This window comes from Cygnus olor, chromosome 14 (genome assembly GCF_009769625.2).
Source record: "Cygnus olor isolate bCygOlo1 chromosome 14, bCygOlo1.pri.v2, whole genome shotgun sequence".
NCBI lineage: Eukaryota > Metazoa > Chordata > Aves > Anseriformes > Anatidae > Cygnus > Cygnus olor.
In genome coordinates, this window is record NC_049182.1 from 9,465,942 (window position 1) to 9,493,641 (window position 27,700).

The 27,700-nt window shown below is 39.3% G+C and overlaps 1 protein-coding gene across 1 annotated transcript; it reads right to left on the bottom strand.

The window, feature by feature from the left end:
* Positions 1-50: 50 nt before the first annotated feature.
* Positions 51-25,501, bottom strand: SFXN1 (sideroflexin 1). The gene is made up of 11 exons (XM_040573065.1): positions 25,339-25,501; positions 14,252-14,426; positions 13,463-13,633; positions 11,095-11,193; positions 9,927-10,002; positions 8,841-8,926; positions 7,497-7,624; positions 6,925-6,974; positions 2,446-2,495; positions 1,720-1,767; positions 51-378 (listed from the first exon to the last, which is right to left on the bottom strand). The coding sequence occupies exons 2-11, from the start codon at positions 14,413-14,415 to the stop codon at positions 282-284; spliced, it is 969 nt and encodes a 322-aa protein (XP_040428999.1). The 5' UTR covers positions 14,416-14,426; positions 25,339-25,501; the 3' UTR covers positions 51-281.
* Between the last annotated feature and the right edge of the window lie 2,199 nt (positions 25,502-27,700).

Consider the following 27,700-nt stretch of genomic DNA (forward strand, 5'->3'; position numbering starts at 1 on the left):
CCTTTATGTGCTTGTTTATTATTGTAGCTGCTTGAGAGCTTATGTAAACATTTTTTGGATATGTATGGTTAAACTTTTAATCAATACCAAAGTGGACAAAATGACCTTTTGTAATGTAAACACTACAACAAGGAAAGTTTTAAAATGTAAAATAATGCAGATGATCAAAGTTGTTTAACAAAAGGATCAGTTAAAAGTGAATTCTCCTTTTCAACTATGTTGGCACACAATTCAAAAATAAGTTCAAGGTCCTCCTTGACAGATATTCTCCCCTCCTTGAATTATAGTCCTTTATTAAAGTATACGCGTTCTAGTTCAGGGCAATTCTCCTGGATCTTGGCTTGCAATTCTGGTTCCAAGCGTGTTACAGACATAGAACTGAGCAAAAGAAACAGTAAGATGGTTATATATAACAAGCACTTGAATCTCAAGTAATATAGATGATGCATCTGTTTAAAATTCCTGGATTGTGAAAAAAGTTTTCAGGTTTTTTTGAACTCTTTATGAGAAACCACTCCACAGAACAGGGGCAAATGAACCTCCAGTTAAAAGGCAATAGAGATATTCTATCAAGAAACAGCTAATTTCCTACTATCATGAGGGTAGGAATCTACTTAGTTGCTTAAGGTTGTTGCTGGCACTAGGAACTTCCCTTCCTAAAGATGTTTTTTCTTAAATATAATGTATTTACCTATTTAACTTACTGCCTGACTTTATTCAGTTCAATAAAATGTTTATTTTTATAAGAGCCATCTCACAGTCAAGTGAATTCAGCTGCCAGGTCATGTAAATAGCTGCAGTTTCCTAAGCACAGTTTGAGATCTAATCTTCCTGTAAAACAGAGTCTTGGTTAGAATCAAGAACTGTACCACAGTACAGTGGTACTGTGACAGTTCTATGCTAGTTGACAAGCTAGCGAAACAAGTCATCTCCAGGTAGCCTTGTGATGCTTTTTTTTTAACCACAGTTCTTTGCTATGCCAGGCAAGGAAACAGATGGTATTATGTGCTTTTTGCTATTCAGTTAAATCAGATGAGAACTAAGTGGTTTTTTTTGGAAGTTAGAAACTACACATGTTCACTATTTTAACCAACTTAGCTCCAGCTGGCATCTTTTAAACATTTAGCAGCTTGTCAACTTACTGTAGTAATTCTGACAACCACTAATAATAATGAGAGAGGGACAGGTTAGTTGAATTCAAGACCCTGTTTATAGTACATCCTGCAATTTGAGTTAACTTCAGTTGAAGGTAACCCATCCAGGTTCCATTCTGATCTCAGCTATAACAAATATTTTCTCTAAGAGTTTTGAGTACTGAGCTCTTCTTGTATTGAAGAGAAATTCTTTCTGGAAAAACAATCAAATTGCAAATAAGCACATACAGTCAAGTGCTGTTCTCTATAACCAGGGAAGTTTCCAGCTTGAAATGCTATGGTTAAACTACTCACCCAAACCTCTCTTCTTGCTGTATCCCTACTTCACTGCATCTCTGAAGCTGCTAGCAGTTTGTAAATGAGTGAGCCCAATTCAACTATGTATTACTGATGAGTAACGTAACTATTACTTTTATGAATATTCTCATTTTTATCACATTTGTTATATGGGAATTGAGACTGTATGCTCTGGGAAGCAATGACAATTTGTTTGTGTCTTTGCAGTATCTTGCATGTATCTGGGAGTGTAACATTAAAGAAAAAATAACCTAAGAGGAATACGTACCTTTTTTGAGGAAACAGCGCACAACACAGTGGTGTTGCAAACACAAGACTAGAGAAAACAAAAATAGGTTTACAATATTTAGGGTGCTAAAAGGAAATCTGAAACTCTCTAGGCAAAAAAGTGTGGACAGTGACGTAAAGTTCCATTAAATGCAATGTACCCTATTTCTCACTGCATTACATCTTATGAAATCATTTAGCTACAGTCTAGTACTTAAAAGCATCAATACCAGCCTTAAAATGTGTATAAAACTCATTTGTCCTTTCAGTGCTTTGTATTGGCGTACATACAACATAAAATGTTAGACAACAGCAAACCAAACCTTCCATTAACCAAACATTTTAAGAATTCAAGTGACAGGATTAGATTCCAATTATTGTTTATGGAGATAGCAGGCAAAGCATCTTTTCTAATCAAGCTGCTACATGCCTTTTCTTGTCACTCCCTTTCTTCTCCCCTGCCCCTTCTTTTCTTGGCAGCTTCTTCATTACTAACTACTTGCTTTTTTTAATGGTATTATCAGTTACAGATGTGGAAATGAAGCAACTGCTGTAGTCTCATTCTCAGCTCACTGGAGGAATATATTATTTGTGCAGCTTCTTGTCCTTACTGCCTTATAATACATAGCTTTTTCTTTTTTTCACAAAGTGCAAATATTGCTACTTTTTCCAAAAAACCTGCAGTTACACCTTAAAATAGCAGAGACAACCCAAAGAAATCACTCACCAGAATCCAACTAATCCAACTTGAATGGGAGCGCTCATCCACGGAAATCTCTGTTAAAAATAAAAGGTACACAGTGACTATGAGCATCTTTTCTTCTTCCAATTTTCTTGGAAACCTGTTTCTTGAATTGTAGGGACAGGTTGCACTTGAAAGACTTTTACATGATGATGGTAACACAATTACCAGCATTCCTTAAGCCTGAGCTCTGGTGTGAGAGCCTGATCCCAGTCCTTTGTAAGCAATAAGAAAATTCCCAGTGATACACGTATACGCTGTTATTCAGAGTGTCACTTAAACTTTAGTAGGTTGTTGGCTTTATTTATGAACTGGTCCTGACCTGAGTATGTGGGCAGTTTCTTTTTGAGTCGTGTAAGCCTGCACAGCTAGCAGCACAGTCAAAGTCTGGAATGGTGATACTGGTGCAATGTGCTGCCATGCCTCTTGAGGGCACAGTGAATTTGGGCTAGGTATTCCTTTGCAGATCCAGGTCTGGCTACAGCTCTCTTTGGTGACATCAAATGATTTTAATACAGAACAGGAGATTTGTTCTGTGCACCACAGCAACTGCCAAGCAAAAATAAGGAAGGTGCCAAGGGAAAAAAAAGTCTATTCCTCTTAACCCTTCCTCCTGTCCTATGATTTTCTTTGATGTGTAGGAACTCGCCCCTTTACCACACAGTCTAATACACTCCAGTTCTGCAAGAGAACACCTCAACACCTTTTATTAAAGGAAAAATGTGGAAGAAGGGGGGAGGCTAAGCAGAGAAAGCAACCCATAATGTAGATTTTTTTTTTTTTACTATATTCCTCAACATTGAACACATGCCAAGAAATACAGTTTTCCTGTAGGTCTCTAAATGATTGAGGAATCCCCTCCCCTAACCCATGTTAGATTTCTAGTTGAAATTACTAATGAAATAAAACCAGACCTACTCAAATAACTCTGCTGTACTGGGCTTTTTTGTTATAATAAGAACAGTGCCTTCAGCAAGTAGGACATATAACTGCTACAATAACAGCAAATTGATTTTTAAACAAAATAGATAATGAGTAAAAATGTGTTATAGTGGATGATGTTCTCAACAAATGTGATGGTTTTTCTGCAAGACGCGTTAGTTTTCAAGATGTGGAAGTCAGAGGTAAAACTGGTGAACATGAACAAAAAGCCAGGCAGTACTTGAGATGTGAAATAGAAAAAGGAAATTTAGAAAGCACAGGAGGATAAAGATGGTGCTAAGTAAGGTCATAGCAGCATAAGAGGCACGGTAAACAATCCTGTGTATTAAACTTTCTCCAGAGCCTGAGAGAAGAAATGATGTAGGAGATTGTTCCTCTTTTTTTTCTCCCTTGAGTCAATCTGTAATCCAGAAATGAGTGCAGGAAGAGCTGTGCAATTCAGCAGTAACCTGTAACAATAGATAATAAATGGAAAAAGACAGCAAGCAAGAAGGATAAAGACTGAATTCAGCTGTGCTCCACTGTTCTGGCATTCCTCTAACCATACCTTCATTTGATTCTCATTTGGGATAAATTTACTCAAAAGGCTTTAAATTTTATATATTGGGGGAGTTGTAGTGGTAAGAGACTGACTGATGGAAAGTCAAACTCGGTACTCTGAATGGCTCCAGTCTATGAGGAGAATTAAGGGAGAGGGATGATAAATATTGCAGTATGAGATACATAACAGAAAAGCCCCAAACATCTTGTTATAGCTAAAAAGACTTGAAGAGTATCATGATAGTAATAGATGCTGGTTTTCAGCTTTCAACTGAGCTGGTCATTAATCTGATAGGTGTCTAGTGTAGACAATATAAATAAAATCTATTTCATTTGGTGGAACAATTTTGCCAAGGTGCCCGATCTGATTTATAGCCTTTATTTTTCAAGAATTTTATCAGACTGCACTAATTAAGAGAGACGGTAAAGTAAAAACACTGACCCTAGAAGGTCAATAGATGCCCAGGGAACAATTTAAAAACAGTAAAGCAAGTCCCAAACAGAGACTACACATCCTTCCAAAGAGATAAAATAGAGAAATACAAGAGGACAGAAGAATTCAGTCTGTTAAAAATCTATCATTTAACTAAAGAAGAAGGCAGTTTCAAATTAGGATTTCGCTTCCAGATGACTTTGTGGCATCTTTAGCAGTTAGCACAAACAGAAAATTGAGAAGTGATAATTAAACCAACAAAACCCAAAAGGGGAATCAGTTTTTTTTTTTCCCCTCTAACTGCTTCCTTTTACTGTTAGATCCCCAAACCTTTCAGTTTTCCCAGTCTAGCTATGCCTGTTTTCAAGGAAATAAATGAAAAGCTAAGTTAGAAATGCATGGAATAATTTAAGGCATAATGCATTCAAGAAAGATTTTTTTTTTTAAAAAAAGAAGCTCTGTTCTAGTTTTGTAGCAGCTTTGAATACATATTTTAGTTGCAGACTAAGAGATCCCAGATAGCTTGTTTTAAGGACATAAGAGGAAGTTTCTGGAATCAAGCTGAATGTTAACACAGTATGCAGAACAGAAGAGAAACAGCAGCTGAAGATGCAAGAGTGGTAATATAAATCAAACGCTTCAGTTTCAATTGAGATTTTCAGAAGTTTCTATGAAAGAAATGAAGTATTTCCTTAGGAGAAAGGTTATCTGCAACTAAAACCCTGTGCCTCAGGGCACAGTTGTTTATGGATCCTTCAGCTGCAGCAAATAAATTTGGTTCTGCACACAGCTAGTCAAGTGCATGTCAGCAGGGAAAAATAATATAGCCAGTATACATCATCAAGAATCACTAGACTGCTTAACTGCATAAAAGGCAGCCAAAGCCAGTGCTGAAACCTAAGGCAAAAACACACACACACACACAAAAAATTGTCAGAGCTTTCTGATGAAGTAATAAGATTCGTTTTGAACCAGCAAGTATGTGCTTGTGTTCTAAAAACATTTTTGAATCATTTTCTAGTAATAACTTTTGGGAACAGTGTAATTTATACTAACATTATAATCAAAATGTCCTCATGCAAAACACTATCAGAATATGGGATGAATAGAATTATATAATCTGTATCTTATTTTAAGTGTCAGAGGATGATAGCCTGCTATCACCGAGACCAGCATTCCAGAAGGATTTGTTTCTTTCTATCTTACTGCAGAACATCATTCTATTTTCTTCATTATTTAAAATCCATTTGACTATTTTCTGGCCTTGCATATTGCTTAGTAGGCTTTGGCAAGCTTACCAGATTTTTTTTAAAGAGTGGTGATGACGTGCAAAGCAGGCTAAGAGAAATGAGTTAGTAAAGCGTTCTCTGGATGGTGTGACTGAAACCTCAAGAGAACATGCAGAAGCTGCTTGTTAGAAATGCAGCTCATTCCTTAATGGTTTTAATACTAATCTCTACCAAGTGTTACAGCTGACTACCTGCAGAGCAGTGTTTCACCTCTGCTCAGTCTTTGAGGCTGAGGGGGAGGAACAGGTGAGCATAAACGGTCATGATGGTACCAAAGACCACTGAGTAGTCACTGAAGAAATCGCTCATTTTTGCTGATCTGAAAAATTCACAACACCTTTATATTGATTATACTGCACAAAAACAATAGATCTGTCTGCAAACCCTGAGAATTTTCACAATTTCTTCACAAATGCCATGTATTTGCCAGTTGAATTCACTGCATTTTTGACGTTTCTCTCATGTTGAAAACATGTAAAATCATCTTTGTTCTCAATCAACAATTTTTTTTTTAAACAAAGGCTAATGTTCTGAGTATTATGTTCTCAAGAACATAACAGCTGCTTAAAATTATTCTTCACACAGGGCATGGGTCAAAAGCCATCAGCAATTAAGTCAAATCAGGATAGGGCTCTTTAAATTGCAAGCAAGTAGTATATTTGGATGCACTGCAGTTTCACTTCTTTTGGGAGATAAAAGCAGCAGGGACAGACTTTTACTCTAAAACTCATCCACCACATTTCCTGTTTTAAAATTCTGAGCAATAGTGTTTCCTGTTAATGGGGGACAAGGGTAATCAAGCTACACACAAGAAGTGTGAAGAACAGAAAAAATAGGAAATAAAATTGAAATATTTTAGAAACTTATATCCTAGACAAAGAAATAGAAATAAGCAACTTCCCGTGCTTCTTCATCCTGGGTAAAAAAAAAACATTATACAAAGTTTCACTGTTTTTTGCATAAGCTACATGCTGAGTCTTGATAAAAGGAAGGTTTCTTTATTAGGAGAAACTCTGCATTTTAAGGATAATTACTAGAATAACAAAAAAGTTCACAATATCTTAATTTTACAGAATGATAAAAAGAACCAAGTTATCTCTGCCTATGAAAGTCAAAGAAAGCAACAGCTGTAAAGCATGCTCTACAATGATGACTCCAGGAGTGCTTGGGAAGAAAATATCAAGACTCAAAGTATTTTAAATACATGAAAGTATTAACTTAGTATGCAAAATACATATACATAGATTATCTAAGACTAACCTTCAAAAATGCTCTCTTTTCCAATGTGTTCATTATAAACGGAGGAATTGCTGCAAATGAAATTAAAGAAGAGTCAACTTTGGAGAAAAAGGCACTTTGGTTTAACTTTCTGTTTAGATAAACCGATACTGTAACTCAATTTTCTCAACTGTTATTAACTGAGCTTTCATTTCACATACCCAGATACTGGATTGCTATTTAGAAAAGCAGACTCTCCCAGTAAGTGGAACTTCTAATTTTACACATAACTAAACCTGAGTTCAGTAACTTGGCACAGGTCAAAACATCTACTTTTCAGTAAACCACTTCCAGTCAAGCAGAACTTGTTACCATTCCTTTGCTATCTGTATCATTTCTGCAAATGCATCCCAATAACTGATCTGCTGCACTTCAGTGTAACATACTGTGGATGTTTTTACAGTAAGAAATGTAGGTTTAAAATGTAACGAATATAAATACTGCATGCATAATTGTAAGATAATTTGATTTTGAGAAAATCACTTATATAGAATTTAAGGTCTCTCTCACATTAGGAAATCATAATCAAGAGCTGTATTTGAAGTTACTCTTACCCATGCCAGGAGCAGCCATAAGAATCCTTGATATAACCACCTGAGTAATTGCCTGTTGAGCTGCTTTTGTTGATTCACCCAGTCTGTTTCCGTTCTCATCTGTGATGGGGATTCCAAACTTTAGTTCCCTGTTGAATAAGAAGGAAAAATATAACAGACTGACAAACATGTATCCACTTTTTTGGCAACATATCTTTCTCATCTTTAAATTTGTCAAATATAACAATTATATTATTTATTTTATTTTCCATGTTTGGCATAAATATTTCAAAAGACAGAGAAAGGTCTGGGGGAAAATATGCTAAAAAGTGAACAATTGAGTATTTGTAACATCAATCTGACACTTGAACCTGGTCACACATATTCCAAGATCAATTACTTCTGTAGTACACAGAAGGGAGAGGTTTCTTCAAAAAAATTCAGAAGAGTAAAATTTTCTGGACTGCTCTCAGAGTAGTCTGTCCTCTTCCACAGACAACACAGGGAATACAGAAAGATTAGTTTAACTAAACTAAAACAAGTCTTTGTGAAATCCTTCTCTGGCATGCTAGTCTGGGTTTACATTTTAACTGCCAAGAGCATATTTGAAAGCATACAAGTATGCACAAAGCTAACTACATTTCTATAACTGTATTATTCTCTACCTTTTGCTTAAGCACAGGATTAGGTGTTAAACTTGCATTCTGGGGAGAACCTTTCAGAGAGTGAGAAGCAGACAGAAGGGCATATATACTGAGGACTGCCTTAATTCTTTTCCCCATCTTCTATAGGAAATAAAATACTATGGATTGAACTTTGCTGTGAATATAAACTTCAAAGATTCCCTTTTTTGATTATAACTTTGTGTTTATAAGAGGATGCTTTTAATTTGTTTTTCCTTATTTCTACTCTTAGTCCTAGTCAAATTAGAACATATATATAAAACTTTGCTGCTGAGAAAGTGCATATTTCTGTAATCTCAGATAATTAAATAGAACTCCAAAGCCTGACTTCTATGACTAACTTCTGTATGTGGGATTTGAAGCACCATTTTTGAGATGATTATATTTTTCCAAAGTGCAGTTTGTATCTAAAGGGCCCATGTGATCGTGTCTTGAAGGACAGGTACTTGGTTTCTGAGATCTAAGACTGAAAAACTAAATGGATATTTATCTGAAGAGAATAAGGATGTTCTATTTTATACGTGTCACCATCAATCAATCAAAACAAGATCATGCATGAGGTCTTTGCAAGGTTCAGAAACAGGTTAAAGATACATAATGTTCTTTATTTAGTACCTTGCTGATCTAAAAACTCAATAACATCCTTTCTTCTAGAATGAGTGATCTTCATTCTTTTCCCTACCTTTGTCTCATTAGTGGAATATTAATGCAGTTAGCAGCAGCAACAGCAGCAAAAGGAACAAACCGTCCTATAAGAGGTGAGACATGCTATGAAAAGGACAGAGGGAAGAAAAAAAGAAAAATTATTACATAATCATTTTTTCAAAAGGTCATATTCAGATGCTTCATGTGTTCATGACAGACCAGATTAATTTCCTTTAAATTAAAATTCAGCAAAAAATCACTGGTGGGACAAAGGCAAAAAAAGAAACAAGACCTAAGTTATAAGTACTTCAGTCAGGTGAGTGCTGTCAGGAGACTGGCAAAAATGATCTTAATTTAATAGCATCACTGCAGACAAGTGTCAGCTTCTGAGCACGCTTGTCAGCCCAACGGTAACACTAAACAGACCTTAACTTCACTGCCTCCACTGGCAAGGTTACAGCCAGCAGCATTTGTAATAGCTTCTTCGCATCTACAGGCACTCACTGTGCAAAGCTATTCACCTAGCCTATGTCTTGTATAGTTGGAATTGCATTGATTGTCAGTGTTGTACCACTCCTAGTATACTACAGCATAAACAGAGAGGTATAAAATAGATTTTTTTTTTTTTTGGTAAAAAATCTTCCTTCTTGAACATGCCGTGCATTTCCTGAAAGAATTTGAGTTTTCTGCATTTAAGAGAAGCACCTCTTTATGTATTCTTCAGCCAGCCTAGAGTAGGCTTCCATGTTTGCAGAAGTGATACTGCACCTTAAAAACACACCCGTACAGTTCATGGTTTAACGGTCCCACATTATTGTAATTACACATCCACTCCAATTAACTTTCAAACACCACTGGATACTTTGACATGTTAAAAAGAAACTGCAAAAAAGTGCACTTACATTGGATACATTTTGTGTTATGAAAACAGCAAGTATAGGACATTTAAAAATATATATAAAAGCATCTATTTGGGGGAAAAATAAGATTGGGATCTAAAGAAGGCAATTACAACTCCATAACGGGAGCTGTGCACAACATGACATAGGCACAGGAGGAGAAATGAGACATTTCATAGAACACCAAAAATCTCATTAAGAATGGAAAAAAGTATCGGCGATACCTTTGTTAGTGCGTTCAGTCCTAAAGCTGTTGCAACAGCACCTGTGGTAGCAGAAACATAGGCTGTTCCCAGCTGGCTAAAACAAAAATAAAAATGTTTGCACATGCACAACAATTACATTTATTGCATTTTCAAAAATAACAGCCTTTTACACATGCAGTTATCCCCCTCCACCTATGAAATTTAAAAAGTAGACCTTTCTGTGACACTGCAGTAAGAAAACAATGGAACAGTCAAATGGGACAATAAATTAAACACTTTTCTTTCGCCATCGGTAGAAACAACATGCAGACAACATTTTAACTTTGAACCAGGTTCTACTGATTCTGCACTGCTATCTGTTCAGCATTTTCTCTTGCATCTGAATGCACGCTTTCTAGAATTTAGTTCTGTGTTTAATTTCTTAATTGCTTAAACTAATAAAATCAGTTTAGATTTCTAAGGCCATGTCTGCAAGAACAATTGAAATCAACTGTACAAAAAAACCATAAATGTAGCTATGCTGTAAACACCCAAATCCTACTCAATATGCCCTAAACCACACTTTATATAATTACTAGCTCAGAGGTGTCTGTACATCCTCTAATCCACTGCTTCCTACCAGACATCTACAGGAAAGCCAGTCTCAAAACCAGGAAGCTAAGCACTGCAATTCCACAGTCTCCTACTCATGATTTCTAGCTCTCTGCACCTATTTAATCTCTCTCTTTGCCTTCATTTAAAGTACTGTACAGACCAATTCCTTGAAAGGTCCTCTTTGCAAGTAAGCACAGAGTATTGTGTGCACTACACTGCAGGACACAGAGAGGAAGGTAGCACTGAAAGACACCTGGAGATCTACACAACACATCAACTTAGAAATACCTTAGTATAACACCAAAGTGAGAGCATTTTCAAGTGGGTGACTGATCAATGCAACACAGACTGCTCTTAAATCCTGTGCTGTTGATAAAGTGCTTATGACTGAGGTGCTTAGGCTTATCTTTAAGGGCAGAAACAGAGGTCTCACCTCCATCATTCTCATGCTTCTTGTCTATGAGTATCAGAATGATAATAAACACAGATAAACAAACTTATCTATCATCTCAAACTGTAAAGACCAACCTTGTTCCAGTACATCAGAGAGCAACTTATAAACATATCGGAAGTATCTGGTTCAGTGTCTGACCTGACGGTAATTGGGGCATCACCACTCCTGTTCGTGTAATTTACTATAGCATTGAAGGACTGGTTAATCCACTGCCAGAAAACCACCGCTGGTGTCGTTCTTGAAAAGAGAAACAATTATTAGCATTTTTGAAAACACAGTCGAATCAACAGCACAGAAAAATGATTGCAAATCAAGAAAAGCCTATGCAAGCAGCAATCATGCAGTTTCTTGTTCATCTGAATAAAACAATTCAGTCAATGAGATACTGTCTTAATAATGAAACTACAAGCTACTCCTAAGATTAGATTTTAAAAGCACTGAAAATAAACAGAAAGGTTCACTTGGGATAACGGTTTGTAGTAATAACAAAACCATTACAGCAAACCTCTCAAAAAAAAAAAAAAAAAAGAATGTCTGTTAAGAACTAGAATACTTTCCCATTGTTGTTATTCCTTTACAGTTGACTTGTTCTCATTAAAAGCTCCATAAGTGACTGAGAATTGGGTTTTAAGAGATACGGTTTATCTTCTCAGTCTTCAAAAAGCTAATATGACCTCAGCGTTTAATATATCTCCAAGACACTAAAACATTCAGATACATGGAAAACCAAAGATGACATTCCAAAATGAAAATTATTTGTCATGCAAATATCTGGATGTTTAAGGAGTACAGGTACAGCACAGAAATTAATCTGGTTCAGTACAGCATTAATGATGGGTCAAAATGACCAAGCACAAAAATCTCCAAGGAGTTCTCATAAACGGTGCCACTGCCAGTATGCAGATGCCTTAGGACTCAAAGGTGCTGGCTTGCGAATGTGCGTGAGGGGGCAGCAAAACAAAAAAAACAAACGTATTCTGCACAAGTCTCAGAGTGCCTATTTGCCAAGCTAATGTGGCAGTGACAATAAAGAAATGTGGTTCTCACTGAAGGGCTAAAATGGACATTAAGAGCACACACAAAAAAGCAGTAGTTGTACGGATTATTCTGCAACAAGCAGGAAAGCAAGGAAGAGATGCTAGAATAAGAAGGTGTGTGTCTGTCATGAGGCTTTGATTCTGAAATAGGAAGATAAGCTACTTCATAAGACTGCAAAAAATGAAAGATAACAGAAATTTGAAATTGTATTCTTACTCCCTCTAGTTTCTGGTATCTGAATGAGAAACCAAAGTAACAGTGATAAACTAGCTGGATTTTCTCCATCAGTACTGCTGTTCTTTCTCCTTTCTTCTTACGCATGAGCAACTCTTTCCTGATTCATCTGTTCCTGTTTCCTTGCTACTGTGGTGGTAGAGGATGTTAGGCCCACTGCAAAGGTCAGGCATGACTCACATTGCTTTACTGCGTGCCTAAAAGCCCTCATAGGTATAATGAGGAATTTGCTTCTCCCAGTGACCAGCAGTAACCAGAACACAGCGGCACGCAGTAAGACAGAGCCTAAACTGCATCATCTAAACACTTCTACAAAATCTTCTGCTAAGGGTTTGGTCCTAATAAACCAACATCTTCCAGGCTAAAACAACCTAGTTTTGAATCTGAGTGACTATGTGAATAATGTTAAAAAAAAAAAAAAAGAAAAAAGTATAGAGCTGCTGTATTATTATATTATGTATAAGTATTGTAGATGATAACAGAACATGCATAAAAGAATAACCACTTAACAGAAAGCAGTACTCGTGAATGGGCAATTAGACTGATTGTTTTATTCGTTATCTTGGCTGTTTTTTAAAAACACAGCAGAGTGCTTTCCAAAATGACTGTGCCTTTCTGGAATGGGTGAGTCAAGAATTTGTAAAATCTCGCTTCAAGCATACAATTATTATTTCCTCTGAAATTTCTATTAATTCTTGCTAACAAAGCATTGTTTCACAAAAATATTTCTAACACAAAGACTACTAACAGAAGTCCACTGACTTCTGGGGACTTCACTGTATCAGTGATTCAAGAACTATAAGGAAATAGAAGGATCAACAGGAGCTGGAGAACTTGGTTAATGATGGACAGAAGCATAGTTAGTACTTACTTGGCAGAAAGTATGTCCTACATGCCAAATCTCTAAGCTTAGAGATTCCCACGTATCTCCGCCTCTTTGTCCTTCACACAACTCTCCTACAAGGATGGGGTTTTGGAACATTCAACTTTCCCAGTTTGGAGAGGAAAAGAGGGATATTTGGTGAAGGAGTAGAAGGGGCCAAGGGCTTATCTCACAGCTACTTCTAGAGGAAACCACTAATCAGTGTGGGTGTGAGGGAAAGCAGAGAGAGAAGAGAAAAAGAAGCAGAATTTTACATTTTCAAATATTTATTACACATCTTCTAAAATAACACTGATTTTCACTTAACCATTTGCTTACAAATTAGATATGTGTAACACCGCCATTACTTACCTATAAAAGGTCATCATACAACCTGTGATAGTCATGTTCATGGGTACCTGAGCTGACATTCGGCCAATCAAGACCATCTTTTCACCAGTGTCTGGATGAAAGGCTGAATCATAGATGTATTTTGCTCTCCACAATTCATTTTCAGTCAACCCAGGTGCCACGATACCTTGTCTGGGGACAAATTGAAAAAAAACAAAGCAACAGCAAAAAGCACAACTGTTACAAAATGCTGCAACTTCCAGAGACAAATGTAACATCACAGGGTTTGGGGATATTCATACTAAGTTAATCTACCCTCATAGCTAGCTTGTAGGTCTTCAGCTTTTAAATGAACTGGCGAAATAAAAAGAATCAAAACTCCTAGCAGTTTTTATGTTGGCTGAGTCAATATATCCAACATCAAACTTCTATTTACTGAAACCATATTAGGATATTAGTGCTAAAATGTAGAGCTAAAATCTCTGGAGTCATTAGTTTGAAACTTTGAAAATTTACCTGGATTTAATAAACCACATGCCCCAACAATATAACACGTAAGAGGCAGTTTTAAACACTGTTGTCATATTAACTGTTTTCAGATTTAGACACTTCTGTATTTTCAAATACTTAATAGAGTTTCTCAGATGACATAATTTCCCCATTCATTAGCAAATTTGCTAGCGTTTCAAGCCTGAAATAAGAAGACAGGGCGATACAGTGTCTTAAGTATTTCCTTTAAAATATGTAACTGTATGCTTAGCACTGTCATGGTTTCTACGGGCCAGCATTAAAAACAACTAGCGGCCATACCTGTAATCATGCACAATTTGTCTTGCATTTTCCAGCTGGGCATCAGATAACAAAATGTTCCGGGGGTCTGTTACAGTAAAGAAGTGACTGGCTCGTCCAACGAAAGTGCTTTGATCCCATCGGGGCTCCTTGATATTAATATTTAATGGTATATCTGCAGACATCTTCGAAAACTCTGGGATGAAAACAGGAAAATTTGCAATTCAGAATTACCCTTACTTCATAATGCGTCTATAACCTGTGAGACTCTAGAATGAGAAATGGTTATGCTTGCAGCAAATGAAGAGATGCACATCTTGCAGAACTGAGTTTAAAAGAGTATGTATATACAGAAAGCAGATGATGTTAGACATCATAATAATTTTAATGAGGTTGCTATTCATGTAAGTAAAAAACTTTAAGGAAAACTTAAAGAACTTAAACGTACAAAAACATTTCTGTGCCTGTTTCCTCAAGACATTTATATGTTGAATGTTTTACTGTAAAAGTATGATTATCTGAGGGTGAGGATGCAAAGTATTGTACTAAGAAGAAGCTGTACTAAATAAAAAGATACTAAACAGAAATTTGGGTTATTTGAATGATGAATTAGTGTTAGATAAAAATGTTGTCTTAAAGGAAAAGAGAAATTAAATGCTTCAAGAGATCCCTGAAGAACTGTTACAAAGTGCAGGAGCAGAAGAAATATTTTACAAAATCCAGCTAACATCTCTGGCATTGCAAAACAAAATCACAAACCCCAAAGATTTTTTTTTTTAGTAAATGTTGCTTCTCTAAATCCACGTTCTAACAGAACAAAGATTACATAATGCAACAATTTACCACAATACGAATGCATGACTGATTCTCCTAATGATATGTCAAAGATGGCAAAAGATCTACCATGAAGGGCACTGCTAACATACTTGTGCATTTATCGGGTTTAGATACCAGAAAATTAAAAATTTAGTTTAGTATGACTAAAATTACTTTATGGAAGTAGTGGAAGAAGGGCGGTCTCTGCAAAATACAAGTGATATGAGCTTTAACTTTCTTCAAAGAAATTTCTGTAACATATTAGATGGCCAAAAAATCCTCCAAATAGTGCTTGTTATGGCTGAATTAAATTGGATCTATAACAATACAGATGTTGTCGTCACATAGCATTTTATCTGTTTTAGTAGGAAAAAGATCATCATATTGAGGACAATTGACATACGTAAGCTGCCACTGCAGTGTTTTCATCTTAACTCAGATTTTTGATGGGATGTTCTTTACCTCCTGCTAACAAACATTAGGAATGCCGTGAAGCTGTCTGAGCCGTTTTTGTCAATTTAATGAAACTTGTATGATGGAGAAGTGAAAAAAGAAATCACCAACAGAAAGTAACTATGGATACAGACTGTCTTCATCATAACAAAATGGGAAAAAAGGAGTGACAGTCATGAAATCTGAAGAAGCAAATGTCCATCCCTCAAATGTAATTATGATCCCTCTCTTCTACCACAAGTGGAAAAACCTGGAAGTCATTGGAGAAGTAAATTCAACAGAAATAAAGGCCTACAGCCCTTTGTCTATAAAAACCAGACCTAAATTATCAGTGTTAAGGGACAGGGAGGAAAAGGAGACTAATGCATATTAAGACGACACTATACAGCAATATTTCTAGCAAAAAAAGAAGAAAAAAATAAGTCTGTTCTTGAAAGGGAGCAAAAACAGATCACAAGACCATAGCCATAGAAAAAGGACAATATTCAGCTTTGTAACATCCTCATAGGAACCAGGAAATCCACTTTGTAAGCAGACAAGGACCAAGTAAAAGTCATTCTGCCTTGAACCCCGTACCAGTCGGAAGGGCTTTTACGAGTGTGAAGCATCCAGGGAGAAGTATCCGATCTTCCCTCCTTTTACCCACGTTTTTATGCTTATGTAATAGCACAAGCACGAACCTCATTTAGGACTTCGGTGGTTATCATCATTGAGATTTAATTACAAAGAAAACCTAGTTAGTGGTCGCCTACTGTTTTATGGTACACCGTAGGTATATTACAGGGAGAAGTTAGTTTCCCAACGCATCAGCTGCCAGAAGGAACTGCCAATGACATTCAGATTGCTCAAACGCTTCCCAACATTACATGTGCTCATGAAATCAATAAAACCCGTGTATGCATAAGCACGATTTCACCGAACACCAGACACCATTGTAAAGCTGTAAAGATAAGGCAGCAAGAATGCAGAATAATTGCATTATAAATGAAGATAAGCAATGTTCAAAGCGGAATTGGCCAGTATGTTCTACTCAGCATCGCCAAATATTCGAGGCAATGTCCCACACACGTGGTTAATTAAGAAAGCAAAGTAACCTACTGCTCATATACCAAAATTTTAGAACCTGGGATAGATTAAATAAACAATAACAAAGGGTTGTCCTTCAGCACGGTCACCATCACAGCATGGCTAATACCTGAATGATGAAGTGATATAACTTAGCCAGTATTACTGAATGAGCTTCTTAAAAAAATAATAGAAAATCCTGACGTGATACCACTAAATAAAAATGTCCTTCCTTTCTTACATTTACTGCTAATTATGCAACATTTCCTTGTCTAATTCATCAAATTAAAAAAACAAACCAAAACATTTAGGGTATTTATATATTATTTTCATGTTTAGCTTGTATTGTCTAAGATAGAATAGCAAAAAATTATTTACTATTAAAATTATTTTCCCTGTTAAACTCATTATTGGCTGGCAGCTTGTATTAGCACCTTTACTACGCACTAAGACAAGACTTCCCTACAGCGATGGCATGGATCATGGAAATGAGGATTCAGGCTGAGTTTGGAGATCAGAGTTCTCGTGCAGAACATCTGAGTGGGAGATGCTCCTCAGGTTTCTTCTCCCTCTCTTATTACTGTACCATCACAGATGCCTTCCCACAAAGAGTGATGTGTGAAAGAATAGAGCATCTTCTGGTCTAAAATGGTGATACCTGGTTTTGCAAAGCAGTACCCTATGAAAGCAGGGTGAACTCATTTACTCAAAACTCTTTCCCACTAAAGAAATAATAATCTGCACATTGGGGCTGGGAAGTCATTCTATGAATACTTCCTGATTGGTTCAGTAATTGTGGGAAAGTCTAAGTTTCAATATTTTTGTAATTTAATTATCGGTTTCATTAGGAAAGATTAAAAACTACTTAGGATAACTTATGTTAATCTGTTTAAAGCTGTCTAATGAACACTTAAGAAAGCGGTCCATAAATAGAAGCTCTTTGCTTTCTTTTCACTCTGATCAGCCAGTGCTGAAAAATTGCTTTATATATTCTACTGGGTTGTCTGTGAATTGCTTTTATTGCATAGGACACCTCTGTCCACAAAAACAAGCCCTTGAATAATAAGAAAACTAAACAACAAGGATCATCTTAGTATCATTACACTCCATTTCATTTAGCCTACCCTAGTGGAGGTGGATCTTTAGAAAACAGAAGAGGGACCACTGCCACGTCCTATCTTTATCCCCTCCTCACTTGCAGGCTCACTTTGTGCTGGTTCTGACGTTCCTCGAGCCACGTCACGTGTGCTGATTTAGCTTCACTCAACTCACATCGCAACAATTTAGTAATGACCATCAGTGGCCCCAGACAAACTGACACGAGAGTGTGTATCCTTCCTAAAACATGCCTTCATCTTCCTCTACGGACGTACCCTAAGGAAAAGGCTGGGATTTCACGTAGCTGCGTGGGAAGCCTGCACTGGCCAAGTGAATGGTTAGCAGCTGATGACTTGTAATCAGAGCTGCTGGCCCCATGTCACCGGCGGGAATCGAGGTCTGTACTCTGATGCTCCAGCACCCACATCAGCTTACTGCTTTGCTCAAGTTCGAGATCTGCAGCTCCTGGAGGAGCCGGGCACAGCGCCTAACCCTAAACCTGCAGACAAGACCATCAACAAGAAACGTAAAGCATAGACAGCTCTAAATGTTTCAGCTTGCCAGAGTCAAGAGATTGAAAGCATACGGTACAGACGAGGCAAATGGGTGTGAGAGAGACCCTACTAGCTGTAAATTGGGAAAACTCCCACTTCCTGCATGTCTACATAGGGAAAACAAAAATAAAAGGCATGATGGTAGAAAGAGTTAACGTGATTGAGACAGCAAGTGTAACAGTCATCAGGCTGTCTGTAAGGCAGGCTAACAGAGTAAAAACACCCCAAAGACAAGACACAACCACTCTGGTTGCCAGCACCAGGTAGAGCTCCTGCACCTCCTTAGGCAGACTAAGCAGCAGCAGCTTGTCAGCACACGCTTCGATCTCTCTTTCCCCTTGTAAAAAAGGGTTAGCATGGCAGCAGCAAAAAGCAAACCAGCTGGAAAACGGGAAACACACATTAAAGGACGATTCCTTGGCATGTACTACAACAAAAAGTCGTGCTTGAAATAGCTGCGTTTGTTTAAAAAGATGTCAGCAGCAACAGGAAACGTGGACTTTAACATCAGCAGTCTTTGCAAAGGTATATGGGCTCCACTTTTGCTGGTGTTCACCCTGCATAAGTTTAGATCTTATGCAAAAAGGGATAAAAACTTTATATGACTGCTATTTAAGCACTCAGAAATGTTTTCTTCTAAATGATGTGACTGACATAATTGCCTTGCACTTTAATAACCTAACTAGGAACAATGCTTTTCTAATTAAGCTTAAAATACAAGTCATAAAGGCTGTGGCCATGGACAGACCACCAATGCACACAAAGGAGGAAAAGATGCATCATACAAGGGAGCGTAACAGTTCAGACAATGGAAAAATACAATGTGGTGACACACAAAGCTTGCAGTGAAGTAGAAAGGCTGCTAAGGTTGCCAGTCTCGGGACTCTGAGTCACAGATCTGCTACAATGCTGCTTGGCTAAGGCAGCCAGGGAACTTCTGTCCTGAAAATTTGCACATTTTCCGGCAAAATATTTTTAGAATAAAAGTACCATTGCTTGTATTAAACAGACTGCACGATGCTCCTCACGATTTATCACCCCTAGTAGTAAATGTTAAAGAGGGAAGTAAATCCCATAAAGCAAGGCCATAAGCCAGTAAAATGCCTGTGTGCTCCGAAGGGATGCTCTTGCAAACCAAAATGTCCAACCAGGAAGTAAAAATGGTGACTGTGCACAAATATGGTTTCATCATTATATTATCCAGCAGACATCAAGTTGCCATCATAAACTGAAAGGCAGGATTTTTAAAAAATTATTTATTTTTACAAGGGAGATCATAAAGCTGCAGTAAGTACAAAATTCTCAATTTAGGTTGCTGCAATAGTATTTTACCTAGCTGTCACCTTAATTTTCAGATACAATTTTAGAGGTGTGCTGCTGTTGGCATATCCATTCAAATACTCAACAACAAAAGCATTATAACGAAACTATTTACCATTTAATTATTATTTTAAATACAAGGCTTTGTCAAAGGTGTAGCCCCAATATCTTCAGTGATACAATTCTCAACATACACGCCCAAGATTTAAGCTCTAATTATCCAAATATCCATAACAGAATTGTGTGAAGGAAAAATAGAGGACACTTAGGTTAAAGTAAAGTAAAATAAATCTATCTGAACCCTGAGATAAGTGGAAAGTTTGCAAAGGGATTGCAAAGTAAATGTACAAATCTTCTAGAACAAAGGTAAAAATGTTTACTTTGCTACAGCCAGCTAATAAAGGCAAGCCTAGACAACTACCTAACACTTAACTGTGCATATAAAACCACCTGAATTTATTGTTCCTACAGCTATTGCTACTCAGTAAGCACCAACAGAGGGGAGACTACCTGCATAATAGGACAAAAACGTGAATTAACAGCACCTTAAATTTTAAGGTGGAAAAGTAAGCAGTAAAATTACCCAATCTGATCTTGAAACACCCTTCTTTCCCACGCAGAGGATTTGGGAAACAACGTTCATTTCACAGTTGCTTAAATTATTAAAATAATTCATACTGAAGTGGCACTTTGAAGGCACGCTCAGCACTGCTGGAAAGGATAAATAACAAATGCAACATCATAACAGCCAAACACTTCACATCTGTCATGGAAAATACACCGTAAGGAAAGAAATAATGCACATCTTCACTGTTTCAAACAACTGAATAATTAGAAAAGCATTTAATACTTGCAAACCCCGAAGTTAGTAATAGTCCAACCTAGTAAATTAGACCAGCAATAAAGAACTGAATGTCCTCTGGCCTGTTCATATTACTAAACTCTCTGGTTTCCAAAATGCCCGTGGAGAACGGCTGCTAAATCCTCTCTGTGCAACAGGATTGTTTGGGTGAGCATCAGCTGCTGGGGGCAAAACTGCTCTAAAACTGCTGTAAAACTGCTCTGCATGGCACTGTAGCAGCCCGACAGCGTGGGGACCGCAGCCCCGTGACAGCGAGGGTTTTGGCACGGTTTGGCTCCCCAGCACTGACGCAAGCTTTGACTATCCACGTTCCTCACTTCGGCTGTTCCTATGGATCGAGGTATGTTTTCAGAAGCCTAACTGAGATCATGCGTTCATAAACTTTCTACAGCTTACATGAGTGCCAAGCCAGACGCAGGGCTGTGCCAAAACCAGCTGCCAGGAGTTCAGCTGCAGGACCAGGGCGAGGTGGTTCCGCAGACCGCAGGCAGATAGAGGTGATGATGCAGCCTGCGGATCACTGGGAGGAAACCAGATTTGCTCTCCGAATCTCTCTGCTGCCTCCTCATCTCTCTCCCTGACCCTCTCCCAGTTCGGGAGAAGGAAAACCCAGAGGGATGGTAAAACTTACTGACCATCATTTTGTGCTATGCCTGGGAGCCAGCGTTTGTGACTACAGACCTTTCAGAATAAGTAGGTTTTACCAATAAATGAAGTGTCATGCCCCAAAATAAGGTCTTTTTTATCTTAAGAGAAACTTTCAACTCCATATTTTTAGTAACCTTCTACAAAAATCTTCATTTTAAATCAATGACTTTTTGACTATGTCTTTCAACCCCTACTGCCAATCAGGGGACCTTGAAATGCCCCAGTACTGAGCACACTCCCATTTCTTGTCCTCTCTGATCAGATGGAGTCATCTGCAAATTCATATTGTAATGCTTAATATGAACACAAACTGGAGAGAAAAAGGGGGCTTAGGAATAACCAAGAGTGTCCTCTCTTAAAAAAATAATTACATAAAACTCAGCACAAAGTCTAATCAAGAATGTTAGTACGACTGCATTTAGATGTGCTGCAGAATCAGCAATGGCAGAAGACTTTAAACCTCGTTTAAAGGTCAACAATAGCAGTTGCAACAATTCTCCAAAATGCAGATTCAGGAGTTGTCAGGAGTTCAGGAGTTCAACTCTCCCCTGTTCTTTTCCCAAGTTCACGTTGCAAACCTCACACTGAACATCATGTAACCGCTTCTCAAACTGAAGCAACAGCCCAAAGACTAGCAATGGCTATTTATTTCCGACAGCAACATGCCACTCAATTTTGAACAACCCAGACATTTGATAATTTATTTCAACATGAACAAAGGGAAATGTGGTTGAAAACAACAAGTGAGGTTTTACAGAAGTTTAAACTGCATTTGCTACCAATAATGCTCTTAAGACTCAAACTAGGGGCTAGGCTCTGTTGCGTGACTGGATAATCCAGGCAGGTATGTGATTTGGGAAATTCTGGGCAACCTAAACTCACACAGCATTGCGTGGATGATGAAAAGCAGATTTGCTCCTTTCCTTGGAACCATTTATATATTCATATGTTTTTTACCCTGTATTTTAACCCGTCCTGAAAAAAAAAAAATCAATCCATAAATAAAAAACTCCATGTCTTTATTTTTTCCAGTCTCTAAGCTAAAACTGGGAATAGAGCAACAGCAAAGGAAACGTCTTGATGACATAACTGCACATCCAATTCTTCACGTCTGATTTAAGTACAGCTTTTTAAAGCTGTAGTCTGTTCTAAAGCTGGCTGTTTGGAGCCAGGAAGCATCCCTAATGTCAAGATGTCCATTCCTTGAGAGTCAGAGACCTTTCACCACTATTCTGCAGAGCAGAGAGGCATTTCTGACAATGGCTAAAGGATAAGAACTACTTATAGATTCCTAGGGAGTGTGATGCTGTCAGAGAGAATATTTCTGAGAGAAGCTAGGCTGAGAAGTACCCCAGAAGTTGGCTTTCCTGAACAGGTACGAAGCCCTGAATTCCCTTGAGGAGGGATCCTTTAGCAAACATCCTTAGATAGGATACTGGATAGGGTACTGCTTCACTCTCTGTCCAGAATTTTCTGTTCCTTTTTGCCTTTATGGGGGCCGGAGTCCAGATTAAAGCCTCCTGCACCTTCCCCTACAGGAGATTCTGTTAATGAGAGTGGCCTTTTACCTCTCTTGCATGCAGTTTCAGAAAGTCAGCAAACACTGAGCTGGGGAGGGAGAACACCTGGCCTCAAGAAGAGAAGTCTATGTTCAAAGTAGCATGGACATGATAATGAACATTGCAACATCTCACTTCTGGGTGCCCAACTCCCCAAAACCAAATGTGAAACCCCCCCTTACCAAGCAGTGGACACACGGATACCTCTAGCTTAAAAGAGAATTCAACTCAGCCTGCATGGAGGAGGGGAAGAGTAAATTCACCAATACAAATGCTGAAAGAAGGGTGTAACTTGCATGGTGTCCTTTACAAGGACTTAGACCTCTCACTTCAGGTGGTACTTCAGAGGCATTTACGTCAGATTATGATTCTGAAAATCTCCTGGGAGGACCTACGTGTTACTTTTTTAAAGGAGAATTGCAGTCACTTTTCCCCCATGAAAACCCATTAAAAATGGAAGGTAACAGCAGTACCTCTTTCTTACCAGAATCCCACTGTTATAGTTCAAAAGTTAGAGCCATGTGCTGCTGAAAACATTTCACGTGCAAATTAACTGGGATAGAGGAAAAAAAAAAGTTTGACATACTTAGGCCCCTAGATCTCCATTCTCCAAAGCAGTCCCCTAACAGCTGGAGGTGCAGCTGTCAGGAGCCTGTTCTGGGCAATGAGAGATGTTGGCTGGAAAATCTTTAGGTTGAGAAAAGCATGTGCTGCTATAAAATGGGGAGAGGACCAGCTTCTCTTCTTCTTCTACCATATTTATAGACCAAACCAACCATAGCCTCTTGTTTGTTTCTGCAGAGCTCAGTTCTTTTGAAGCACCTCTCGAAGTGCTTTGATAGAAAAATATGTAAGAATCCTGTTAGGCCTTTTTATTCCTCAGATAATACACCGGCCCTTTTTAGGCCTCTTTTGCCTAAACAAACTCAATATCTTCATTTTCCAGGAGAAATGCCCTGGGAACAGCTGTTATGCTGGCTTAGGAGAAAAGGCAGGAAATTAACGACCTTCTGATTAGTAGAAGGTGACCCATTCTATTTTAAAACTACAACACACTCACAAAGCAACAGCAGAAATGCAAACTGAGCCATTACCCATATTTTGATTCCTCTGACAAAGAAAAGAACACAATGCATTCTCCAGGGATGTCGGTCAAAGTAGTATAATTAGTTCAAATGAGAAGTACTATCAGGTTTCCAGGGGAAAAAAGCACTTCTGCACGATGGCAAAACAACGTGTATCAAATTTATTAAGCAATGGTATTCCTCTGTTTGCACTACACCCGCTACCAGAGTTTGCAAGAGGCAGCACAGCTGATGATGCAATGTACTTACACCAAATGTTAACAAACCCACTTGCCCAGTTTTCCTTTCCCAAATCTGCTTCTACCAGTAAAAATCTACTTAAATCACAAAAAAATCTTTGCACTATGATTTTTTTTTTTTCCTATTGCAATCATAAAAACAAATTGAATGCTGGAGAAGGCAAACCGTGGCAACACTACAAGATACTTTTTTTGCTTATAAATGTACATCCTGCTTGTAGCCTAGCAACAAAAGCAGCAGTCTGTGTGAAATGGACATAGTGCCTGCTGCTGGGGCTCTCTCCTCAAAACAGCAGCCATCTTTGGTGAGTAAGTTGACGAGAGATTTCATCATTCTGCGTTAAAGCCACCTCCAGATGTTAGCGGCTGCAGCAGCCAACTCGGCAGCGTGTGCTTTCTGTGTGCCATCCCTTCTCTCGTCGCTCCCACCGCAAAAGGTGCGCCGCAGGGACACGTCACACCCTTACCTCTCCTCTTCACTAAGGAAGAAAAAGCTTCCTTGCTAATACGGGTTAACTCAAGGTCTTATTTCATTCCTGATTGCTGCAAGCTCGTTTCTGCTCCTTACTTCTAAAGCCCTGTGGTAAATTGAGGCAGGATTATCTGGCTGTACCCAGATGTGTTCATGGCCTTCTTCTGTAATAGGTCTTCCACTATTTCATTTTTTTCTGATAGGATTTATACAGGTCATTTTTCAATTGCACTTTGGCACAAGGCCCGTCTTCGTTCCCTGCTATCTCAGTACCCGTTACAACAACAAATTATTCATAATTCAGTTGATAAATGAATCGATGCTCATCATTAGAACCCCTGGCTACCAGGCAGCCAGCCTCCAAGCTACCTGGCATGTTCCTCCCTGGAGAAGCTGATCACCTTGGCACGAAGGTTGCCTTCACCTGCCCACACCGGTACCCAGCTGTGATGCAGCACCCTGTGACACGGGCACCAGAGGCTTATTTTGGGAGGGATTTTCGTTGTGTGGAAGCAGGGAGCCGATATTTGTGCAGAGAGGATGACGCAGGGGGAGGCAGGCCTGGAGGCCCCCTCAGGCAGCTGTCCGCTGAGCCTGCAGCCAGCACATCCCCAGCAAAGGGCTCACAGGGAGCAGGGGCTGGGGAAGGGACGGGGTGCCCCTGGCGACAGCGGGGACACACGGGACCTGTGGAAGGGGACCTTGGTGACAGATGGCTCCGGGCCTCCGCAGAGGGGCCAGGCTGACACGCGTGCCCGGTGACACGGAGCGGGGCCGGGCTGTCAGACACGGGGCTGGGCCTCCGTGGAGGCCTTGGGCCCCTGCGGAGGGCACCGGGCTGCCGGGCACCGGGCTGCCGGGAACCGGGCTCCAGGGGAACCGCGCTGTTCCCCCCGCCCGCAGCCCACCCCCTCGCGGTGCCGGTGCCGGTACTCACCGCGGCCGCTGCCCGCTGCCGGCTCCGCGCCGCCCCTCGCCCCGCCGCCCGGAAGAGGCTCTCGCGGACCCGGGGCCGGGGGAAGGCGAGCGGCCGCCCCGCTCCGCCCCGCTCCGCCTCCCGGGGCAGGGCAGCGCCGCGGGGGCGGGCGGCGCCGGGCTTCGGCGCCACGGCCGGCCCGAGCGGGCCTCGGCGCCTCAGGGTCCGCCGGTGTTCTCGCCCCCCTCCTCCCCCTCAGGTCGCTCCCCTCCGGTGTTTGCCCGTCCTCAGGCGATCAGGGCCTCGAGTCTCGGAGCGGCTCAGGCCCTGAAATTGCTTCCAAAATTAAAGCAGGAAAAGCTGACGGAAGAGTTGCCAGAAATGTTACTTTTCCTCCCCAAAGACGGCAGTGCTCGGTTGGTGGACAAATCGGGTCATCGGCCAGTCTAACGGGGACAACTTCTGAAGCAAAAGTACTGCTGGCCCGAACGCAGCTTTGACAACAAAGATTTTATTTATTTATTTATTTATTTATTTTACATACTTTCTCAATTTTGTCGCTCCTGCTTTAATAAACACTGCAGGAATACTGCCAGCAGCTGGGAAACGTTCATAGGAAACCACAATAAATGAACCCTTAAAATAGAGAAATAATTTACTTTCATGTCCAAGTCCTTAAAAAAAAAGTTCATTCATATGAAATTGATTCCAGCTGATGAGAACTTTCTTGCATATGGTGACTTAAAAATGACAGATAAACATGGATCTTTGATTTTGTTAGAAAGCTGGGGAATGGCTCACAGAGCATTTCATTCTTTTTGGTAATTATTTTCACTCCACGTTTGTAGCATCTGATAGCTCCTCTGTTTGAGATGAGATGTTCAATCATTTGATATTTTAAAAAATACAATAGGGATACTCATGGTACCTGTTCTTCCTCCATCCCAGCTTCCAGATGAACATGACGATAGATGCACCCACTAGATTGCTAAGACACGTCTCAAGTATCAGTTATGTTCATTAATATCTCAGATGTTAATTTGATAAGTCAGTAACACGTGAGCTGGTCTCACCCCATAGTTGAAGTGGTATCTTTTGGGGAATGGAGAAAAACGTGCAGTGATACAGCTGTATTGCATCCCATTTATATTCTGCAAACAGTGCTAGTTTGACTCTTGTGTACCAGAACAGCATACCAACATAGAGAGGCCAATTTATGGTTTTCAATGAAAAGCTAATCACAGAATCACAGAATCATCTAGGTTGGAAGAGACCTCCAAGATCACCTAGTCCAACCTCTAAGTTTCAGCTCTCATTCTGACATGGACATGTCAAATCTCAGATGTCCAGCCATGTGTTTCCCCCATGGCTCCAGAACTAGTGTCGTACTTATGGATATGAACGATAATTGCATGTGCAAGTATTCCAGGTGAGATTCCATCATGAAAAAATAAAAGCTGGCGCTGATACTCTTGCACTGCATTTTTGTTGCACAACAAAATTGTTCACAATTTATTAACTTTTCTGCTAGTGTCTTTAGCTCTTTTTAATCTTGCCGGACAGATCTGTGTCCATGCCCACTGACAGATCAAGTACTGAATACACCTTTGAAGGTGTCCAGCCCTAACACTTGTTGCTAAAAGCAATGCACTGACTGAGCAGGAAAGACATCTCATTCAGAAAATGGAGACAGATGGATGTTGTGCATTGAAACAAATTAATCGCCAGTGGGGATAACTGATCCTGTGTTATATGGTTTACATTCTGAGGACTGGTGTCTTCTGCCTCTAACAATTCTCATCTCTGCCGAAGATACTAACTTGTTAATCTGTGTTAAAGCCACACGTATCCTCTCCTGAATGTCACAATAGACACTCTGCTCGCAGAATCTTGGATATAAATTTTATTAGTACTTCAACTTCTATGAGCTGCTAAATGAAAAGCGATGGATAAATTCGTTGCTGGAGTTAATCATTTGCTCTATATTTAGTGCAGATGGTGTTGAACAGCTGCATAACTTCTCTTTCACTAGACTAGTTATTTCTCTCATCACTGAGAAAGAAATCTGTTTTTTTTTTTTCCGTGAATCTCGAGAAATTCTGAGATGGCTTTGACCAACCAGCCACAACTGCTCATGAACCAGAAAACTGGAAGGCAAACGAGTGAATATAGGTATTCATGTGGAATGGCTAACCTCTGGCTACAGGTATTTTCTACTAATCTTCATACTAAAAGTGCTTTAGGCTGCATTTAAAAATGCAGGATTCAGGAGGATGTGCCAGCTCCAGAAGTGTGCTTTGGCCTCATCCTGCTTCCATTCTGAGGTGAAACAGTGGAGTCAAATTACTGTGTTAGCATTAATAGTACTTACAGAAAGCACACA

Bases quoted from the DNA above. Each gene is read 5' to 3' on its own strand.
- SFXN1 (XM_040573065.1), bottom strand. From the start codon at position 14,415: ATGTCTGCAGATATACCATTAAATATTAATATCAAGGAGCCCCGATGG. The intron at 10,003-11,094 runs GTCAGACACTGA...TTTTTGTTTTAG, and splicing joins GATGCCCCAATTACCGTCAG to CCAGCTGGGAACAGCCTATG. The intron at 7,625-8,840 runs GTAGGGAAAAGA...CTTATTCAACAG, and splicing joins ATTCCACTAATGAGACAAAG to GGAACTAAAGTTTGGAATCC.